The sequence below is a fragment of the Nomascus leucogenys genome, chromosome 13, assembly GCF_006542625.1.
Source record: "Nomascus leucogenys isolate Asia chromosome 13, Asia_NLE_v1, whole genome shotgun sequence".
Taxonomy (NCBI): domain Eukaryota; kingdom Metazoa; phylum Chordata; class Mammalia; order Primates; family Hylobatidae; genus Nomascus; species Nomascus leucogenys.
In genome coordinates this window covers 96,538,265-96,555,848 of record NC_044393.1, presented here as the reverse complement: position 1 = coordinate 96,555,848, position 17,584 = coordinate 96,538,265, and the positions used below count along the sequence as shown (strand labels likewise).

The following is a 17,584-nucleotide window of genomic DNA, read 5'->3' as shown; positions in this document are numbered from 1 at the left end:
GTCTGACTCTATAGCCAGGCTCCTAGCTGCCATCCTGGAGTACTTCTTTCTCGTATTAAGTCTTCTGTTTTCCAGACTGATGTTAGAAACCTTTTTTAAACCTATGAAACAGAGATTCTCTTTAAATATCCATTGTCCATGTTTCTTTATCTTTCCTTCATTGAACTGCCTGTTGGTGGGCCCTAAAAATCTGCAGCTGTAAAAACCGTTTGTGTTCGTTTGTCTAAGGTGGGAGCAGGCGGAATGGAAGCAGTGGTTACAAATTGATTTCCAGTGTTGTCACTGAGGGTAGAATATTTCCTGAGAGATCACTTTTGTGGCTTTTCATCTGTGGACGTGTTTGGCAGGTACTTCCATATTGCTCCTGAATTTGGGGGCAGGAATTAAAATGGAATATTCCTTGTGAAGTGATTTTTCTGTTGAATACTGTAAATTTAGCAGGACCTTGTGCCAGCGATATGAGAGATGCTCCTTCCTCCCCCAATAAATCTGGATTGAAACTGGCTTATCCCTGGAAGCTCCTTTTTATCCTTTGGAAATGTGTTACATTTTTGTCTTGGCTTCTTCTCCCATGAAATCATAGAAGGAGGAGCTTGTTGACTTTACCTTCTCCTCTCTTTTTGAGGAGACATCATGAAATAAAACTGGACTGATATTGTCACTGCACACATTGCATTAGACTGTTGTCCTACAGGAGGTGTCCCTGAAGACTGGAACTTTAGCTTGGAGAAATGAACTCAACAAACCCAGGTCCCAGAACAGACCGCAGTGATGCTCCCATTCAGGCCAGGTGATTGACGCACACCTTTGTGGCTTAAGCTGGAAATTTCCTCCTTAAGGGATTTAATGATTGCACTATCAATCAGCCTGAGAAGCAAATGTTCCTCCTGTAGGAACTGAGGTAGGGCTTGGGATGAATAAGAACTTCTTCTTCTGGGGCCTGGAGGAGGTTTGTCTTGGATCCAAATGCCTGGTCATGCCTGAGGAGCCTCATTAATGAGAGCAGGGTGAAGACCCATGGGACGCTTCACTGGGAGCTTGGCAGGGTCTCAGGGGCTGGGCTCCTGCCTGGATTTGAAGAGTGGCTATTTCAGGAAGCAGTCGCAGGTTTCTCTCAGTGTAAAATTTCTGTTAGCGCCAATCCTTGTCAAGTCTTGCTGAAAGCCACAGCTTGGTTTCCACTGCACTGAGGTTGACTAGGGGGCCCTCTCCTCTCCAAAGGGCATCAGTGACTGTCACAGGCTGAGACAGCTGCAGCTGGCAGAATGAGGATCTCAGGAGGGCGGTGTCAGCAGCAGGGTGGCAGCAAGGCATGCAGGCAAGAAGGTCAGAATGGAGGGGCCTGATGAGTTGTTCTTGAATACCGAAGAGGCTGCTCCTGGGGAACCCATGAGCTAACCCTTATCTGTGTGTACTTGGGTGTAACTGGAATCAACATTTCTTGAGCATTTACTAGTGAAATATGGATGTGCCTTCTCCCTTATGAGTATCCTCTCATTTAAACTTCCTTTCTACCATGTGAGGTAGTTGTGAGTGCCATTTAAATGCTGTGGTTAAGGAAACAGTCATTGGCAGCTTTAATAACTTGCTGAAGGTCACTGAACTAGCAAGCCATAGGACTAGGATTTGAAATCAGGTCACATTTAGAAAATAATTTGAATGTATCTGTGATAATGAATACTTTTAATATAAAATTAAAATAAGAGATTTTTAGAAACTAAATCAGGAGCACTATAGAGGTGAGTAAAAGTAGATGTTAAAAAGAAATTGTACCACCATGCTGGTAGCAGCATTATTCACAGTCACTAAAATGTGGAAATAAGTGTCCCTTGGCAAATGAATGAAGAAGCAAAATGTATTCTACCCATACAATGGAATATTATTCCGTCTTAAAAAGGGGGAAAGTCCTGATACATGCTACAAAATAGGCGAAACTTAAGGACATTATACTAAGTGAAATATGCCAACTGCAAAAAGACAAATACTGTATGATTCACTTCCATGAGGTTCTTAGAGCAGTCAAAATCATAGAGACAGAAAATAGAATGATGGTGGTGTGAAATTAAATAACTCCAACTTAAAATGGTTGGAACTTTACATTATTTTGAGCCTTGAGAGAAATGTGGTTATATGGCCTGAGTCATGCCACATGCAGCTGCAACTTCTGCTTCTCTGATTATAGATTAAATCTCTTCCTCATTTCTGTCCTGTAAATGATTAGAAAAGACCAAATGGTTCCAGAAATAAGATCCCTCGAGACCATGACCCCTCCTTATGGAATGTTAAAGCAATCTTCCTTGGAACACAGCAAACTGTAACCAATCAAATGACTGTAACATCTGTGCTGGCCTTATATGGAAAATGTTGCAACCCCGTTAACCTTCTCTATCTCTGCCTACGTAAGTGAACCCTTAACTTCCTCACTTTGGAAAGCTGACCCCATTCACTTCGAGCTGGTGTTTGCCTGGTGGCTATCCTCAGGCTTTGAGCTGGAATAAACTCTATATTTAAACACATTTTCTGAACTCATTATTTAAGATTAACTGGTCAGGAGCTAGGAGGAGAAGGGAATGGGGAATTGCTGTTCAATGGGTATAGCATTTCAGTTTTGCTGGATAAAAACGGCTCTGGAGATGGATGATGGTGATGACTGCACAACAAAATGAATGCATTTAATACCATTGAATTGTCAAATTAAAAATGGTTAAGATAGTTCATTTTATGTGTATTTACCACAATAAAAAATTGGAAAAAAAAATGAAATTGTGCCGTATATAGTACACATGCGAAAAATTTATACAGAACTTACATCTTTTATATGGTTTGGCTGTGTCCCCACCCAAATCTCACTGAGAGGTGTAATAACCCCCACATGTGAAGGTCGGAACCAGGTGGTGGAGATAATTGAATCATGGGGGTGGTTTCCCCCATACTGTTCTCCTGGTAGGGACTAAGTCTCACGAGATCTGATGGTTTTATAAATGGGAGTTCCCCTGCACAAGCTCTCTTGCTTGCAGCCATGTAAGATGTGGCTTTACTTTTCCCTCTGCCTTCTGCCATGATTGTGAGGCCTCCCCATCCGTGTGGAACTGTGAGTCCAATAAGCTTCTTTCCTTTATAAATTACCCAGTCTCGGGTGCCTCTTCACTAGCAGCATGAGAACAGGCTAATACAGTCTTGGTGTGTAATTCCTAAGGATGAGTCTAAAGCTGCTTGCCCTGAGTTTGAATCTCTGCTCTACTGCTTTTTAACTATATGACCCTGGGGGAGAAATGAATCTCTCTGGGGCATTTCTAAAATAAAGACAAAATATGTAGTACCTTTGGCATAGAGTCAATGAGATGTTTAAATGACATAGTACATGAAACATACATGAACAATGGCTGACATGTAAGTACTATTATTTAAACAACATGATGAATGAGAATGCATATATAAATATTTCACTTTGAGTAAAAGGCAGTCTAAAACTTCATGAAAAAAGTCACTAAGATTCAATCAAATTTCTTATAAACAAGGACAAAAAATTATAATGATTATTTTTAAAAATATTCAAAATTTGGTGTTGGACAGTAAGCTGACCCAACCAAATAAATATGTCTGGCTTTGAAATATTGAAGAGATTTTTTAGTTAACTCCCTTCTGGTGCTATAAAAGTTGGTCATGGATTATTTTTGGCCCAGGAAGAAAAAGGCTGTTAGACAAGCCAATTCCATTTAGGGTCAGTGAAAGAGAGCACAGTGGCTAGTATTTGGCCTTTCTAATGTTGAGGTGGGAACTGCTGACTCATTGTAACACAAAGACTGTGCTAACAGCTTTTCAATTCACTTATTTTCCACCATGTATGTGCCCATCTTGGCCAGGACATAACTCTCCAGAAATTCTACAATGAGAGAAGGGTACTCACGCATTGAATGGCAATTCTTTCCCTGATAATTCCATTTTGGAATTGCTAATTTCAGATATGATGATTTAGCTCATTGAGTCAGGCTGCAAGAGACCAGGAATTACCCAGCAGTGGCCACTTAGCTGGGACCAAGACTCGTGTAATTAGAATTTTGGCACTGTAGGTGGGAATATTTACTATTGCTGTGAATAGTAAATCATAAATTACATTCAATCTCAGAAATAACTGCGCAAAACTTCTCACAGCATAGATAATCAGGCAATTATTGAAACAGTGATCGCACTCACAGGCCATTGCAGCTTCGTTGTGAGACCCAATCACGCTCTGAGCTACAATCTCATTTATCCTGGCTCCATTTTTATGCATTTTACACCAGTAAATAAGTATTCAACCTAAGCTTTAGAGATCTTAGAAAAAGAATATATAATGTGGTCTGTGGTTTAAGCTTTAAATTTAAAGCTTACATATAAGCTAGTTAAAAATTACATTCTGAAATCATTAAAAAGATAGATAAAAACAATATTTAAAAAATCTTCCTTGACCATAATATTGTGGAGGAACACTGGCCTGGGTGTTTGGAGATGTGTGTCTTTGGTCTTCTCTTTACTCCTCATTTCTAATGTAATTTTTAGAAAGTAATTTACATTTTTCAGGGCCCCAATTTATGCATCTGTAATTTAAGACATTTTAAAATAATTTTTAGCCAAGTTTCCATTCAACATTCAAATAATAATAAAAATAATATATCCTCCCGTAATTTTAAACATCCATTTACGACAGCAATTTACCCAGATGCTTACATGACTTGGGAAGTACTATACTATCTATCTCTATTTTGCTGATAAGAAAACAAAGATGTGAAATGTCCTGACTTAGATCACACAGAGAGGAAGTGGCACACATACTTTGTCCTAATTTTGGTCTTAGTTCATCTTAATCCAATGATGCTTTGTGATTAAGATTATTGAAAATAGCTTTCTTAACTGGACAAAGCATCTAAAAGCATGAGATTTAATAGAACCTTCATTTTTACCCTGACATTACAACCAATGTGGTTTAACCTATGTGAGTTTCATTTGGATGTATGTGCTAAATTTTTATTTCCCATAATCTCCCAGCCCTTCTCTGTGTTTGGAGAAACAAAAAGACTGAACAGCAATGATCGTGACAGTGCACTCCAGGTTGCCTGGACAGTGTTCCTCACTTCTCCTAGTTAGAGAGACTACACCCAAAGTCAGCTTCAAGAAGGGGCTCTGGCTTCCTCCCTGTTCCTGGAGGGGCTCTGACTCCCAGACAACACTTGGAAACAGCAGGCGCCTACGCCCAGACTGCCTGGTGCCCCATGCATCTGATTTTCCCCTACTGACAAAGTTGCTATCACTTTTGCTTTGTGAGAAGTGAGAGAAGCAGGGGCTTCCTGGTAATGAATGCCCTTGGTGCATTCAGCGGAATAGCCTGGCTCTAGCACGTCTCCCTGAGGGATGATGGGATTGGAGACCTGTACCTGCTCTTCTTCTGATGATCCCTGATTTATAACTTTCTCTAGTAAAGCCTGTTTCATAACATCTGCATGTGGCGTTGTGAAATTAGACTTGAGGCCTATGACGCAGCAGGTCAAGAGCATGAAGGGGCCTACTTTCCACACTCTGTTTTCATTTATTTTCATTTAAGAGTCAATAGGAATCATTAAGAGTTGTGAAAAGGGCCAGTTGTGGTGGCTCATGCCTGTAATCCCAACACTGTGGGAGGCCGAGGTGGGTGGATCACTTGAGGTCAGGAGTTCAAGGCCAGCCTGGTGAAACCCCATCTCTACTAACAATACAAAAAAAAATTAGCTAGGCATGGTGGTACGTGCCTGTAATCCCAGCTACTTAGGAGGCTGAGGCATGAGACTAGGGGGCAGAGGTTGCAGTGAGCCTAGATCACACTACTGTACCCCAGCCTGGTTGACAGAGTGACTCTGTGTCAAAATACATAAATAAATAAATTAATTAATTAAATTAGAAAAGAATGCAATAGAATTGCAAATAACTATCCTGTATAGTATAATTTATAGAAGGCTTTTATATTCTATATTCTTAATGATCACAAACATTTGCCAAGATTTATTTTTATTATACAGATAATAAAGTTTCAGAGAGGTTAAAAGCCTCCCCTAAAAGTGCAAATCTGGGCCTGGATGTAAAGTCTACCCGCATCAAGCTCAACTCTCTCTTCACTGCCCCTGAGAGCTTTAGAAAGTGTCTCTAGAAGCAGCCCCATCCATTCCCAAATATCTAAAGCATCCACATAGGAGGGAGGGCCTTTGCTAGGTGCTGGTGAATTCAAAGACCAAGAAGATTCCTCCAAGAGCATTCTTTCTTATGCTAAAAAGGGAAGACCATTTTAAGAGCTATTTATTATAAAAAATATTCATGGCTGGGCGCGGTGGCTCAAGCCTGTAATCCCGGCACTTTGGGAGGCCGAGACGGGCACATCACAAGGTCAGGAGATTGAGACCATCCGGCTAACATGGTGAAACCCGTCTCTACTAAAAATACAAAAAATAAGCCGAGCGTGGTGATGGGCGCCTGTAGTCCCAGCTACTCGGAGAGGCTGAGGCAGGAGAATGGTGTGAACCCGGGAGGCAGAGATTGCAGTCAGCCGAGATCACGCCACTGCACTCCAGCCTGGGTGACAGAGCAAGACTCCGTCTCTTAAAAAAAAAAAAAAAAAATATATATATATATATATATATATATATATTCATTATACTTTTCAGTTTGCTCAAGCTAGAGTGCCTTTATTATGAAATATTAGACAAACTTTACAGAAGCAAAGGAGTGGGATGTCTTAGGTGCTACTAAGCCAGAAGAGAACAAGACACCAGCAGTGACCAAGTCCCTGAATAACTGTGAAATGTGAGAACTCAACTGAAGATTCCCAGAGGAGGTCTGTGAATAAGGGTGGCATAGAATGTCTTCTAATCTGTGATCTGAATTCAGACATATTCTTTGAAATGGCTTCAAAGGCTAATATGTATCTTTAAAAATCTATCTTGGGGCTGGGCGCTGTGGCTCACGCCTATAATCCCAGCACTTTGGGAGGCCAAGGCAGGTGGATCACTTGATGTCAGGAGTTCGAGACCAGCCTGGCCAACATAGTGAAACCCCAACTCTACTAAAAATATAAAAATTAGCTGGGCATGGTGGTGGGCACCTGCAGTCCCAGCTACTTGGGAGGCTGAAGCAGGAGAATCACTGAGATTGCACCACTGCACTGCAGCCTGGGCAACAGAGCCAGAGTTTGTCTCAAAAAAAAAAAAAAAAAAAAAAAAAAAAAAAAAAAATCTATACTGGCCAGGCATGGTGGCTCGCGGACGTAACCTAGCACTTCAGGAGGCCAAGGGTGGATCACTTGAGGTCGGGAGTTCAAGACCAGTCTGGTCAACATGGTGAAACCCTGTCTGTACTAAAAATACAAAAGTAAGCTGGGCATGGTGGCAGGTGCCAGTAGGGGCAGGAGAATTGCTTGAACTGGGGAGGCAGAGGTTGCAGTGGGCCGAGGTTGTGACACTGCACTCCAGCCTGGGCGACAGAATGAGACTCTGTCTCGAAAAAAAAAAATCTATGTTTTCAACCTGTAATTCTACTAATGGTAGCCCTCAGGGTTTAGACACAGATGTCATGCTAGTGCCTTAATGTTTTCAAAACTGTCAACTGCACAGACAGTTTCCCAGCCTGGCCCAGCTCAGTCATGCTTCTTCTCCAAGACCACCATGCAAGGGTGAGTGTCCCAGGGCCCTTGCTTTTCCTTGTCTTTCAAGTTTATGCCTCTTCCTCCAATACTTTATGGATTCCTTCCTTCACTCCTTCAGTTAGATTGAAAATTTCTTCCATTTTTTTTTATTTTTTTTTTTTTTTGAGATGGAGTTTCACTCTTGTCACCCAGGCTGGAGTGCAGTAGTGTGATCTGGGATCTTGGCACACTGCAAGCTCCGCCTCCTGGGTTCAAGCGATTCTCCTGCCTCAGCCTCCCGAGTATCTGGGATTACAGGCACCCACCACCACGCCTGGCTAATTTTTTGTATGTTTGGTAGAGACGGGGTTTTGCCACGTTGGGCAGGCTGGTCTAGAACTCCTGACCTCAGGTGATCCACTGGCCTCGGCCTCCCAAAGTGCTGGGATTATAGGCGTGAGTCACCGTGCCCTGACACTTTCATTAGTTTTTGTTGTATCTTGCACACACCTTCCTCAGAACACTGACTGTATTATGTTATTTATTTGTGTGTGCACGTGTGTGTTTCCTTCAACTAGTTTTGGAGCTCCTGAGGACAAAGACCATGTTCCATTCATCACTGTATCCCTAGAACTTAGCATGATGTCTGAGAAAAATGAAGTTCACTTAGGTGCAGGTACTAGATCTTACTCTTTCTGAATCCCTCTGCTGTCCTCTGTGGTAGGACACGGTGATGGTGGCAGGGCACTCTGGGCTGTCTGGACAATGAACCAGCTGGGGCTCTGTTCCCACTTCTCCTAGCTGGGGAGGCTGAACCCAGTGTCAGCTTCCTGAAGAGGTAGGGAATTCATGTTGGATAGACAAAGGGATGGGAGAGGGTCTGCCTGGCTTAAGAACACACAACTAGCAATAAAAGGCAACAAGAACTAGAATGTGAGTCAGGACAGGGATTCTTGTTCTTTGCATTTGCTGTTTTATCCCCAGTGCCTAGAAGAGTTGCTGACTCATAAGTATTTGATCAATATTTGTTGAATGAATGACTGATTGGATGACTCGCTGTATGAATGAATGAATGAATGAATGAATGAAAGGTTAACTTCAAAGCCCGTGCCCTTTTAACTCCATTCCCAACTTCCAATCTTTGTATACAGTGTGTGTGTGTGTGTGTGTGTGTGTGTGTAGATACATCTTTCGAAGAAATAAAATTAAAAATTATCATGACCTCTTCTTCACAATAATCCATAAAGATTAATGATAGCTATTTACAAGTATTTTACACACATATACACGCACATTCTAAGCCATTGAAATAGCCTTTGTAATGTGTTTTATTTACTAGAAGAAATATAACTTTCAGAAAGTAAGCAGACATCCTACCTGAAATTCATATAATGTTACATTCTCAGAATTTGTTTTTGGTTAACCGGTGGAATGAATTTGTCTTGTAAACTGTCCCTGTAAATAGCATACTACATAGGTGACCTGAAGAAAACCATGGCTAGGCATATGGAGAAATTTGTGACCATGACTGGTTATGTGCACAGCTGCCCAGAGGCAGAAATGGAGCCTGTCAATACTTTCAAAAATGTAGAAAGCCGGCACTGGATACGTGTTTCTGCAAAGAATCACACTTAGGTTTATAATCTTCCACCTAAACTTCTGGGGCCTTTTTCACAAAGAACGGCAGCTGATCTTATCTTTATCTGTTACTGACACAGACCCAGCCATTCACTGCGGGGCAGAACAAAAGCCAGCAAAGGGATGGAAGAAACCCAAAATAGATCTTTCTTGAACTGATTTGTATCAGAGTTATAAACAATTCCAGGTATGAAAGAAAAGTAGACAGGCAAGCACTTACAGAACACAAGAGCAAAGAATGATTTTTTCTGTTTCTTTCTTTTTTCACTTCTTTCTCTCTCTCCTATTTTTCCGATCCAGATCCCCAGCGCAAACATTGCAGGAGGTGGTTGTGCTCCCCGCAGGAGGCTGTTGACTGCCTGCACTCACGCACACTGGCTTCCCGCCCACGGCCATCCCTCTATTGTTACACAGCACATTTTATAACGCAAATCACTGTCTACAACATGGCTCATTATTTTCCTCTCTGAATAAAATATGAACACATCAATTATGTGTCAGTCTGTTTCTAAATGCATACCCTTGTCGCACTGACCTCTTTCTGGTTTTATATTTTTCAGTATGTTCCTGACATTTGTCAGTTGGGTTAGTTCCAGACCTTTCTAACCTATTATCGTATTATTATAGCACTTTTCAAACTTTCTTCTATCACATGAGTTTGACACAAAGGCACACTGGGAGGGTGAGCCTGGCTGTGCTGCCGGCAGGCACTCACCATTGCTTGTAGTCCGCGTCGCAGTTACAGTAGTACTTGGGATCTGTGCAGTTGCGTTCGATGCCGCAGGCACATTTCTGGATTCCAGGCCCAGAGCCTCCCCAGTAGTAGTGCTTCTCGTTGGCTTTGCCAACCCACCAAGTGTAAGGGCTTCCATCTACAAGAAAAGGGATAGGTATATTTAGAAACAGACCTGGGTTCAGTCATTACACTGCCACACTTACACCCACTTCCCCAGGAATACTCTGATAGGCTGAACATTACTCAACCCTCTTAAAAGTCAATTTATTTCAAACAGACAACCCACAGAATGGGAAGAAATCTTCACAATCTATCTATCTGACAAAGGACTAATATCCAGAATCTACAACAAACTCAAACGAATTAACAAGAAAAAAAAATCCCATCAAAAAGTGGGCTAAGGTTATAAATAGAAAGTCCTCAAAATAAGATATACAAAAGGCCAACAAACATATGAAAAAGTGCTCAACATCCCTAATGATCAGGGAAATGCAAATCCAAACCACAATGCAATACTACCTTATTCCTGCAAGAATGCCCACAATCAAAATATCAAAAAATAATATATGTTCGTGTGAATGTGGTGAAAGGGGAACACTTCTATACTGCTGGTGGGAATGCAAACTAGTACAACCACTATGGAAAACAGTGTGAAGACTCCTTAAAGAACTAAAAGCAGAACTACCATTTGATCCAGCAATCCCACTAATGGATATCTACCCAGAGGAAAAGAAGTCATTATACGAAAAAGATACTTGCACACATATGTTTATAGCAGCACAATTCACAATTGCAAAAATGTGGAACCAACCTAAATGCCCATCAGTCAATGAATGGATAAATAAACTGTTTCTCATACACACACACACACACACACACACACACACACAAACATATATGATGGAATACTACTCACCCATAAAAAGAAATGAATTAATGGCATTTGCAGCAACCTGGATGGGACTGAAGACTATTATTCTAAGTGAGGTAACTCAGGAACGGAAAATCAAATATTGTATATTCTCACTCATAAGTGGGAGCTAAGCTATGAGGATGCAAAGGCAGAAGAATGATACAAGGACTTTGGGGACTCAGGGTGAAAGGGTGGGAAGGGGTTGACGGATAAAAGACTACAAATTTGGTTCAGTGTATACTGCTTGGGTGATGGGCGCATCAAAATTTCACAAATCACCACTAAACAACTTACTCATGTAACCAAATACCACCTGTTACCCAAAAACCTACAGAAATAAATTTGTTTTTTTAAAAAAGCTTATAATTCTATACTTCAAAAGGTTCTTTTAGGCTTAGACAAGTTTTCAAAAGTGTATATCACAATTTTACATGTATATAAACATAAATATAAGCATAAAAAGGTAAATTTATGTCAATAATAGAAATATTTGATAAAAAATATCAGTGGGAATGTTAAGCTTAAGATTTCTCATAGGAATATGTACCTCTCTCCTTGGAAGACAATTTTACATTCAAACTTCCATGATTTGGGAGCCTATTTAGTAAACTGGAAGCCAAGTTGGGGTCAGTCCACAATGAAGGTGTATGGGCCATGAACTGATTCTACACCATACAATTCACTTCATGACTGGTCATGCTTTTTTGTGAACTAAGTCACGGAGATCATAGAATGTTGGAGCTAAGCACAAACTTTCACTGTTTTTGAGTATGACCTCCTAATTTTATGGGTAAAGAAATTTAGGTCTAGAAGAGTTAAGTAGTTCTTTTAACCACACAGCAGATTAGCCCCCAACTCTCCTTTATCATTTGGCCTAATAGTCACTCATTCATTCATTCATTCATTCATGCAATCATCAAACATCCATTGGATTCCCACAATCTGCCAAACATTATAAGCAACTCAACAGAATGGAAGAAAAAGTTACAGATTGGAGAACAGTTCTATCAGTATTATGAACACAGAGGAGAGTGGGGGAGGCAAACGAGGTCATAAAGGAAGGTTTCCCAGAGGAGGCAAAATAGTTGAGCTGCATCTTGAAGGTCAAGTATGCATTACACAGATCAATAAGGACGTAAGAGAGGTAAGGCCTCCTAGGCAAAGGGAGCAGAATGTAAAAAGACAGAAGGGTAAACTTCTATTTGGAAAATATATATAGGACTATATTCATAAGTAGTAGAATTGGGCTAAAGAGATGTGCTGAGAGGAGCGGTAGTAGATAGTAAGAGATAGATGGACAGCAGATGAGGGCCACATTGCAAAATATCTTTGTCCAAGTAAGAAGTTATTTTTCATTGGTTGATCCTTTCTTTTCAACGTTTATCTCCCCCCAATTTAAGAAGTTTGAACTTTATCCTGAAAATAATGGGAAACTAGTACAGGATTTTAAGCAGGGAAATAGCATGATTAAATCTGTGTTTCGAAAGATCAACAGGAAGATGAAAGATTTCTGCAAAATGGAGGCAGGGAGGCTAGATGTGATGCTCCTATGTTAATAAAGAAATAATAAAATAGTAGTAGAAATGGAGAAGAAGAGAAAACACACACAAAGAAGGTTCAGGAATTATAGCTGATTGGGACTGTTGGGATTTAGGTAGAAGAGAAGATGGGCAGGCAGTGCTGTGGATTAATCCAGGCTTCTGGTTTGTGTGAATGGGGATGGTACTATGCTTCGTGAAGGTAGGGCACAGGGAAGGAAGATCATCATGACAGGTCTAGGGAATGTTGAAGAAAAGATAATGGGTCCGCTGCACAAAATGTGCAAATTGACTGTAAAAGTCTGGTTCTCAGGAGCATTTTCTGAGCTGAAAATATGTTTCAGGAACTATCAGGGCAAACCAGAACATATTGGAAGTGGGAGAAATGCTGCTGGAATCTTTTAGATTACAACATCATTTCAAAAACAGAATGATTTCATAGCTGGCCACAGTGGCAGGCGCCTCTAGTCCCAGTTACTTGGGAGGCTGAGGCAGGAGAATTGCTTGAACCTGGGAGGTGCAGGTTGCAGTGAGCCAAGATTGCACCACTGTACCCTAGCTTGGGAGACAGAGTGATACTCTGTCTCAAAAACAAAACAAAACAAAACAAACAAAACAAAACAAAACAAACAAACAAAAAACCCACCAAAACCCGAGAATGATTTCACACTGCTATAAAGAATGATCCAAGACTGGGTCTTTAACAATTTATAAAGAAAAGAGGTTTGACTGACTCACAATTTTGTGTGGCTGAGGAGGCCTCAGAAAACTTACAATCATGGCAGATGGAGAAGGGTAAGCAAGGCACGTCTTCTCATGGGGGCAGGAGAGAGAGAAAGCAAGAAGGGGGAAGGGCCAGGCAATTATCAAACAACCAGATCTTGTGAGAACTTCCTCACTATCATGAGAACAACATGGGGGAATCACCCCCATGATCCAGTCACCTCCCACCAAGTCCCCCCTTGACACATGGAGTTACAATTCAGATTACAATTCAATATGAGATTTGGGTGGGGACACAGCCAAACCATATCAGAGATGGAGATGACCATAGCGGAGTGCAAGAATGAAGGCAGCCAGGGCGGTGGGAGAACCACAGAGGAGGATTTCCCGAAGAGCAGAGGGGCCAGCATCATCAGATTTCATAGTGAAGTCTATTAAGACGAGGAGCTAAGAGTTTTCTTTTAATTTGACAGCTGGAAGGTCACTAGAGATTTTGATGAAAGGAGTTTCTGGTGAATGGCAGGAAGAAAAGCCTAGACGTGGTAGGCAGAGGAAAGAATGGAAGCAGAGAGCAGGAAGACTCTGACAACGTGACAACGGATGACTCTTTCTTTTTTTTTTTAGATGGAGTCTGGCTCTGTCGTGCAGGCTGGAGTGCAGTGGCATGATCTCAGCTCACTGTAACTGCTGCCTCCCAGTTTCAAAGGATTCTCCTGCCTCAGCCTCCCAAGTAGCTGGGATTACAGGCATACACCACCACGCCCAGCTAATTTTTGTATTTTTAGTGGAGATAGGGTTTTACCATGTTGGCCAGGCTGGTCTCGAACTCCTGACCTCAGGTGATCCACCCGCCTTGGTCTCTCAAAGTGCTAAGATTACAGGTGGGAGCCAACCCGTCTGACTGGATGACTCTTTCTTATTCTTAATTTGACTTTAGCATATGAGAATGCACTTAATGCTAAATCCACTCTCTTGACAACTTTTAAAGTGTCCAATGTAGCATTAACGATACGGTGTTGTACGGCTGATTTCTAGAACTTAGTACTTTTATTGTTTAACTGAAGCTTTTACGCCCACTGATTAGCAACTGCCTACTTCCCCCTCTTCCCAGCCCCTGGTGACCTCTTTGTTTCTATGATTTGACTACTTTATATTTTATTTATTTTTTTACGACATGGTCTCACTCTGTCACCCAGGCTGGAGTGCAGTGGAGCAATCATAACTTACCGCAGTCATGACCTCCTGGGCTCAAGCCATCCTCCCACCTCAGCCTCTTGAGTAGCTGGAACTACAGGCACATGCCACCACACTTGGCTAATTTTTGTATTTTTTGCAGAGAAAGGGTTTTGCCATGTTGCCTAGGCTGGTTTTGAACTTTTGGGCTCAAGTGATTCACCTGCCTCTGCCTCTCAAAGTGCTGGGATGACAGGACTGAGTGACCACATTCAGCTGGATTTGACCACTTTAGATACCTCATATAAGCAGAGTCATATAGTATTTGTGTATACACACAATGGAATATTATTCAGACTTAAAAGAGGACATTTTGCAATATGTGACAACATGGATGAACCTTGAGAACATTATGCTAAGAGAACAGAGGATTCTTGTCAGAAGCTGGGGAATGAGTGGAATCTAACAGAGGTAGTGTTAGCCAGTAAGCCAAAATAGCTAGTCAATTAAAACCTCTGGGGCTGGACGTGGTGGCTCACACCTGTAATCCCAGCATTTTGGGAGGCTGAGGTGGGCAGATCACAAGGTCAGGAGTTCAAGATCAGCCTGGCCAAGATGGTGAAACCCTGTCTTTACTAAAACTACAAAAATTAGCCAGGCTCAGTGGCAGGTGCCTGTAATCCCAGCTACTTTGGAGGCTGAGGCAGGAGAATCAACAGAACCTGCGTGGCAGAGGTTGCAGTGGGCTGAGACTACGCCATTGCACTCCAACCTGATAGAGTGAGACACTGTCTCAAGAAAAAAAAAAAAATCTGGGTATATGAGTTAAAATTCCATGGTAATAACTCATCCACCCTCTTGGGATGTTAAGTGTACACTTGTTTCCGTATGAGTGCTAAGAAATTAAGGTGAGGAAAATCATAAAGTTACCGCGTGAACAGTTACAATATCTAAACAAACAATACAAAAAGTAGGGACTGTACTGGAATTATGCAAAAAAAATACTGTGGTACTTTCTCAGATATTCCAATAGTTTTCCTCAAGACTAATTTTGTTAACAGGTGGGCAATGTAAAGTTGAGAATGTACAGGGACTGGAGTCCCGGATGAATGTAATGAATAAGCAAGGCCTCTGAATTTGGAAATGAGTTAGTTTTTCAGGTATTCTCCCCTCCAAACAAATTTCTTGATTTTTCTGTGTGTTGACTTAATTTAGAACTTATTATTTTCCCTTGGCATGACCATTTTTGGCACCCACATTTAAAAAAGTATATTTGACTTAATCTGGTAAACAGTCAAGAGGGAGAGCTCATTACCCTGTTCCAAAGGGAGAAACATGCCCGCTTTCTGACACAGAGGTCCACCCTGAAGCTGTGTCTTCTGTCCACCTGTGCCTGGTCCCAGCATGCGGGGGCTGTGTGTGCTTTCTATGTTTAAGTCATTTGCTTCTCCTTTCTTTTTGCATCAGGGTAAGTGGTAAAGCATCCAGCTTCTCTGATGCTTCCCATGCCCAATAATAAACTTTTCTCCTTATGAATCTAGAGTTTCAAAAGTAAGTGTTGAAAAATCCCATTTATGGAAACCACAGCATCTCAACCACTGAAAGAAACGTTAAGGTAATTTGGCCCAAAATCTACACTAGGTCTCGGCTGATTCCATCTCTGGCCATGTTATAGAGAGAGGACAAAGGTAGATGGTGCCATGTTGACCTCATGAAATGCCTTTGAGGGTGGGCAGGCCACAACCTGACCCTGAAAATGCAGAAACATTACCAAAACTGGTTATCATATTCATTTTTTGCATTGCATTTAAAAAGCTGACCTCATGCTAAATTCTCTCAAAGGAACTTTTGGTTAGTCTCACTGTTTTTGGAAACTAGAGGATATTAACAGTCTTGGTGGAGGAGAGGAAACAAATCGGGCGCCTGTAAAAGTGGAGTTAAAGGTTTGTCTAGTAGGTGACTCCTTTGTCCTGCCCATACCTCAAATAACCAATGAAAGATTATATATCTCAGAATCTCTGCCCAATTTATAATTGTTCCTGTGAGTGATCAGTAGAAACAATCTAACACTGTGTTATATTTTCATTGTAGACAGTAATAATTTGCATGAATCAGGGCAGATATGTGTGGCTCAGTATTCTTTGCAAAAATCAGGACGTTGTCAGTAAAAGGAGAAGATAACAATCAGCTTCACCTTCAGAATGAGACTACGAGGAACATACTGTAGGGGAAAAGAGGAGAGACAGCTGGTTCCCACTGCACCTTAAGAGAGAGCTCAGAAGCCCAGGAAAGGAAGTTTCATTGTTGAATTGTTTGGGCAGTGGTGAAGCCGCCTGTGCAAAATTATGACTGAGACAGTGAAAGAGATATAACTTAATCGACTCCATCTTGCTTCTCACCTCCATGCTGTCCTTGTTCATTCCTGGGTGTAGGCTGAACTAACTTTAGGAGAAACTTGGCTTATAGTTTATAGTTTAAAACAAAGATGATAATAGCCCTTTCCCACAGCAGACCTCCTTCTTGCCTGGGGACTAGATTGCCTTTCTAGGACTAACATTAGCCACAAGATTAGAAATTATAGTTAAGTCATGCAGCTGGAGGCTACAAGATTCTGACCCTCCCTAAACTTCTCCTAAAATCAGTGCTTGAGATATTCTGCAGACCCTGCACTTGGTGGGTCAGCTGGCACCACCCAGATCAATAAACTGGCTCATCTGATCTTGTGCCTCCCATCCGGGAACTGACTCAGTGCAAGAAGACAGCTTCGACTCCCTGCGATTTCATTCCTGACAAATCAGCACTCCTGGCTCACTGGCTTCCCCCCGACCTGCCAAGTTGTCCTTAAAAACTCTGATCCCCAAATGCTTGGGGAGACTGATTTGAGTAATAATAAAACTCCGGTCTCCTGCACAGCTGGCTCTGCGTGAGTTACTCTTTCTCTATTGCAACTCCCCTGTCTCGATGAATGGACTCTGTCTAGGCAGCGGGCAAGGTGAACTCCTTGGGCGGTTATGGTGGGTGTTCCAGTAGAAGCCCTGAGCTGTGCATGGGATCCAGGCTGTGTGCTAATCTCATATGGCAGACCCTCAGCTCACTGTAGAGAGGGACTCTCATTACACACCAGGATGGGACCTAAGGGGATGATCTGAAATATTTCCTCCCTGTGCAAGGAGTGCAGGTGCATGGAGGTGGCAAGCTAGTGACCTGGCAAGAGCAGCCTGGTTTCCCAGTTTCTTCTC

General features: G+C 41.8%; 1 protein-coding gene across 2 annotated transcripts in view; it reads right to left on the bottom strand.

Annotated features, from left to right (window-relative positions):
- The window catches only part of CNTNAP2 (contactin associated protein like 2), a 2,305,108-nt gene that overhangs the window by 525,331 nt on the left and 1,762,193 nt on the right, over window positions 1-17,584 (bottom strand). For both annotated transcript variants that reach the window (XM_030826021.1, XM_030826023.1), the window contains one exon: window positions 9,978-10,134. In XM_030826021.1, coding sequence (XP_030681881.1) covers window positions 9,978-10,134 — 157 coding nt within the window. The remainder of the gene's footprint in view (window positions 1-9,977; window positions 10,135-17,584) is intronic.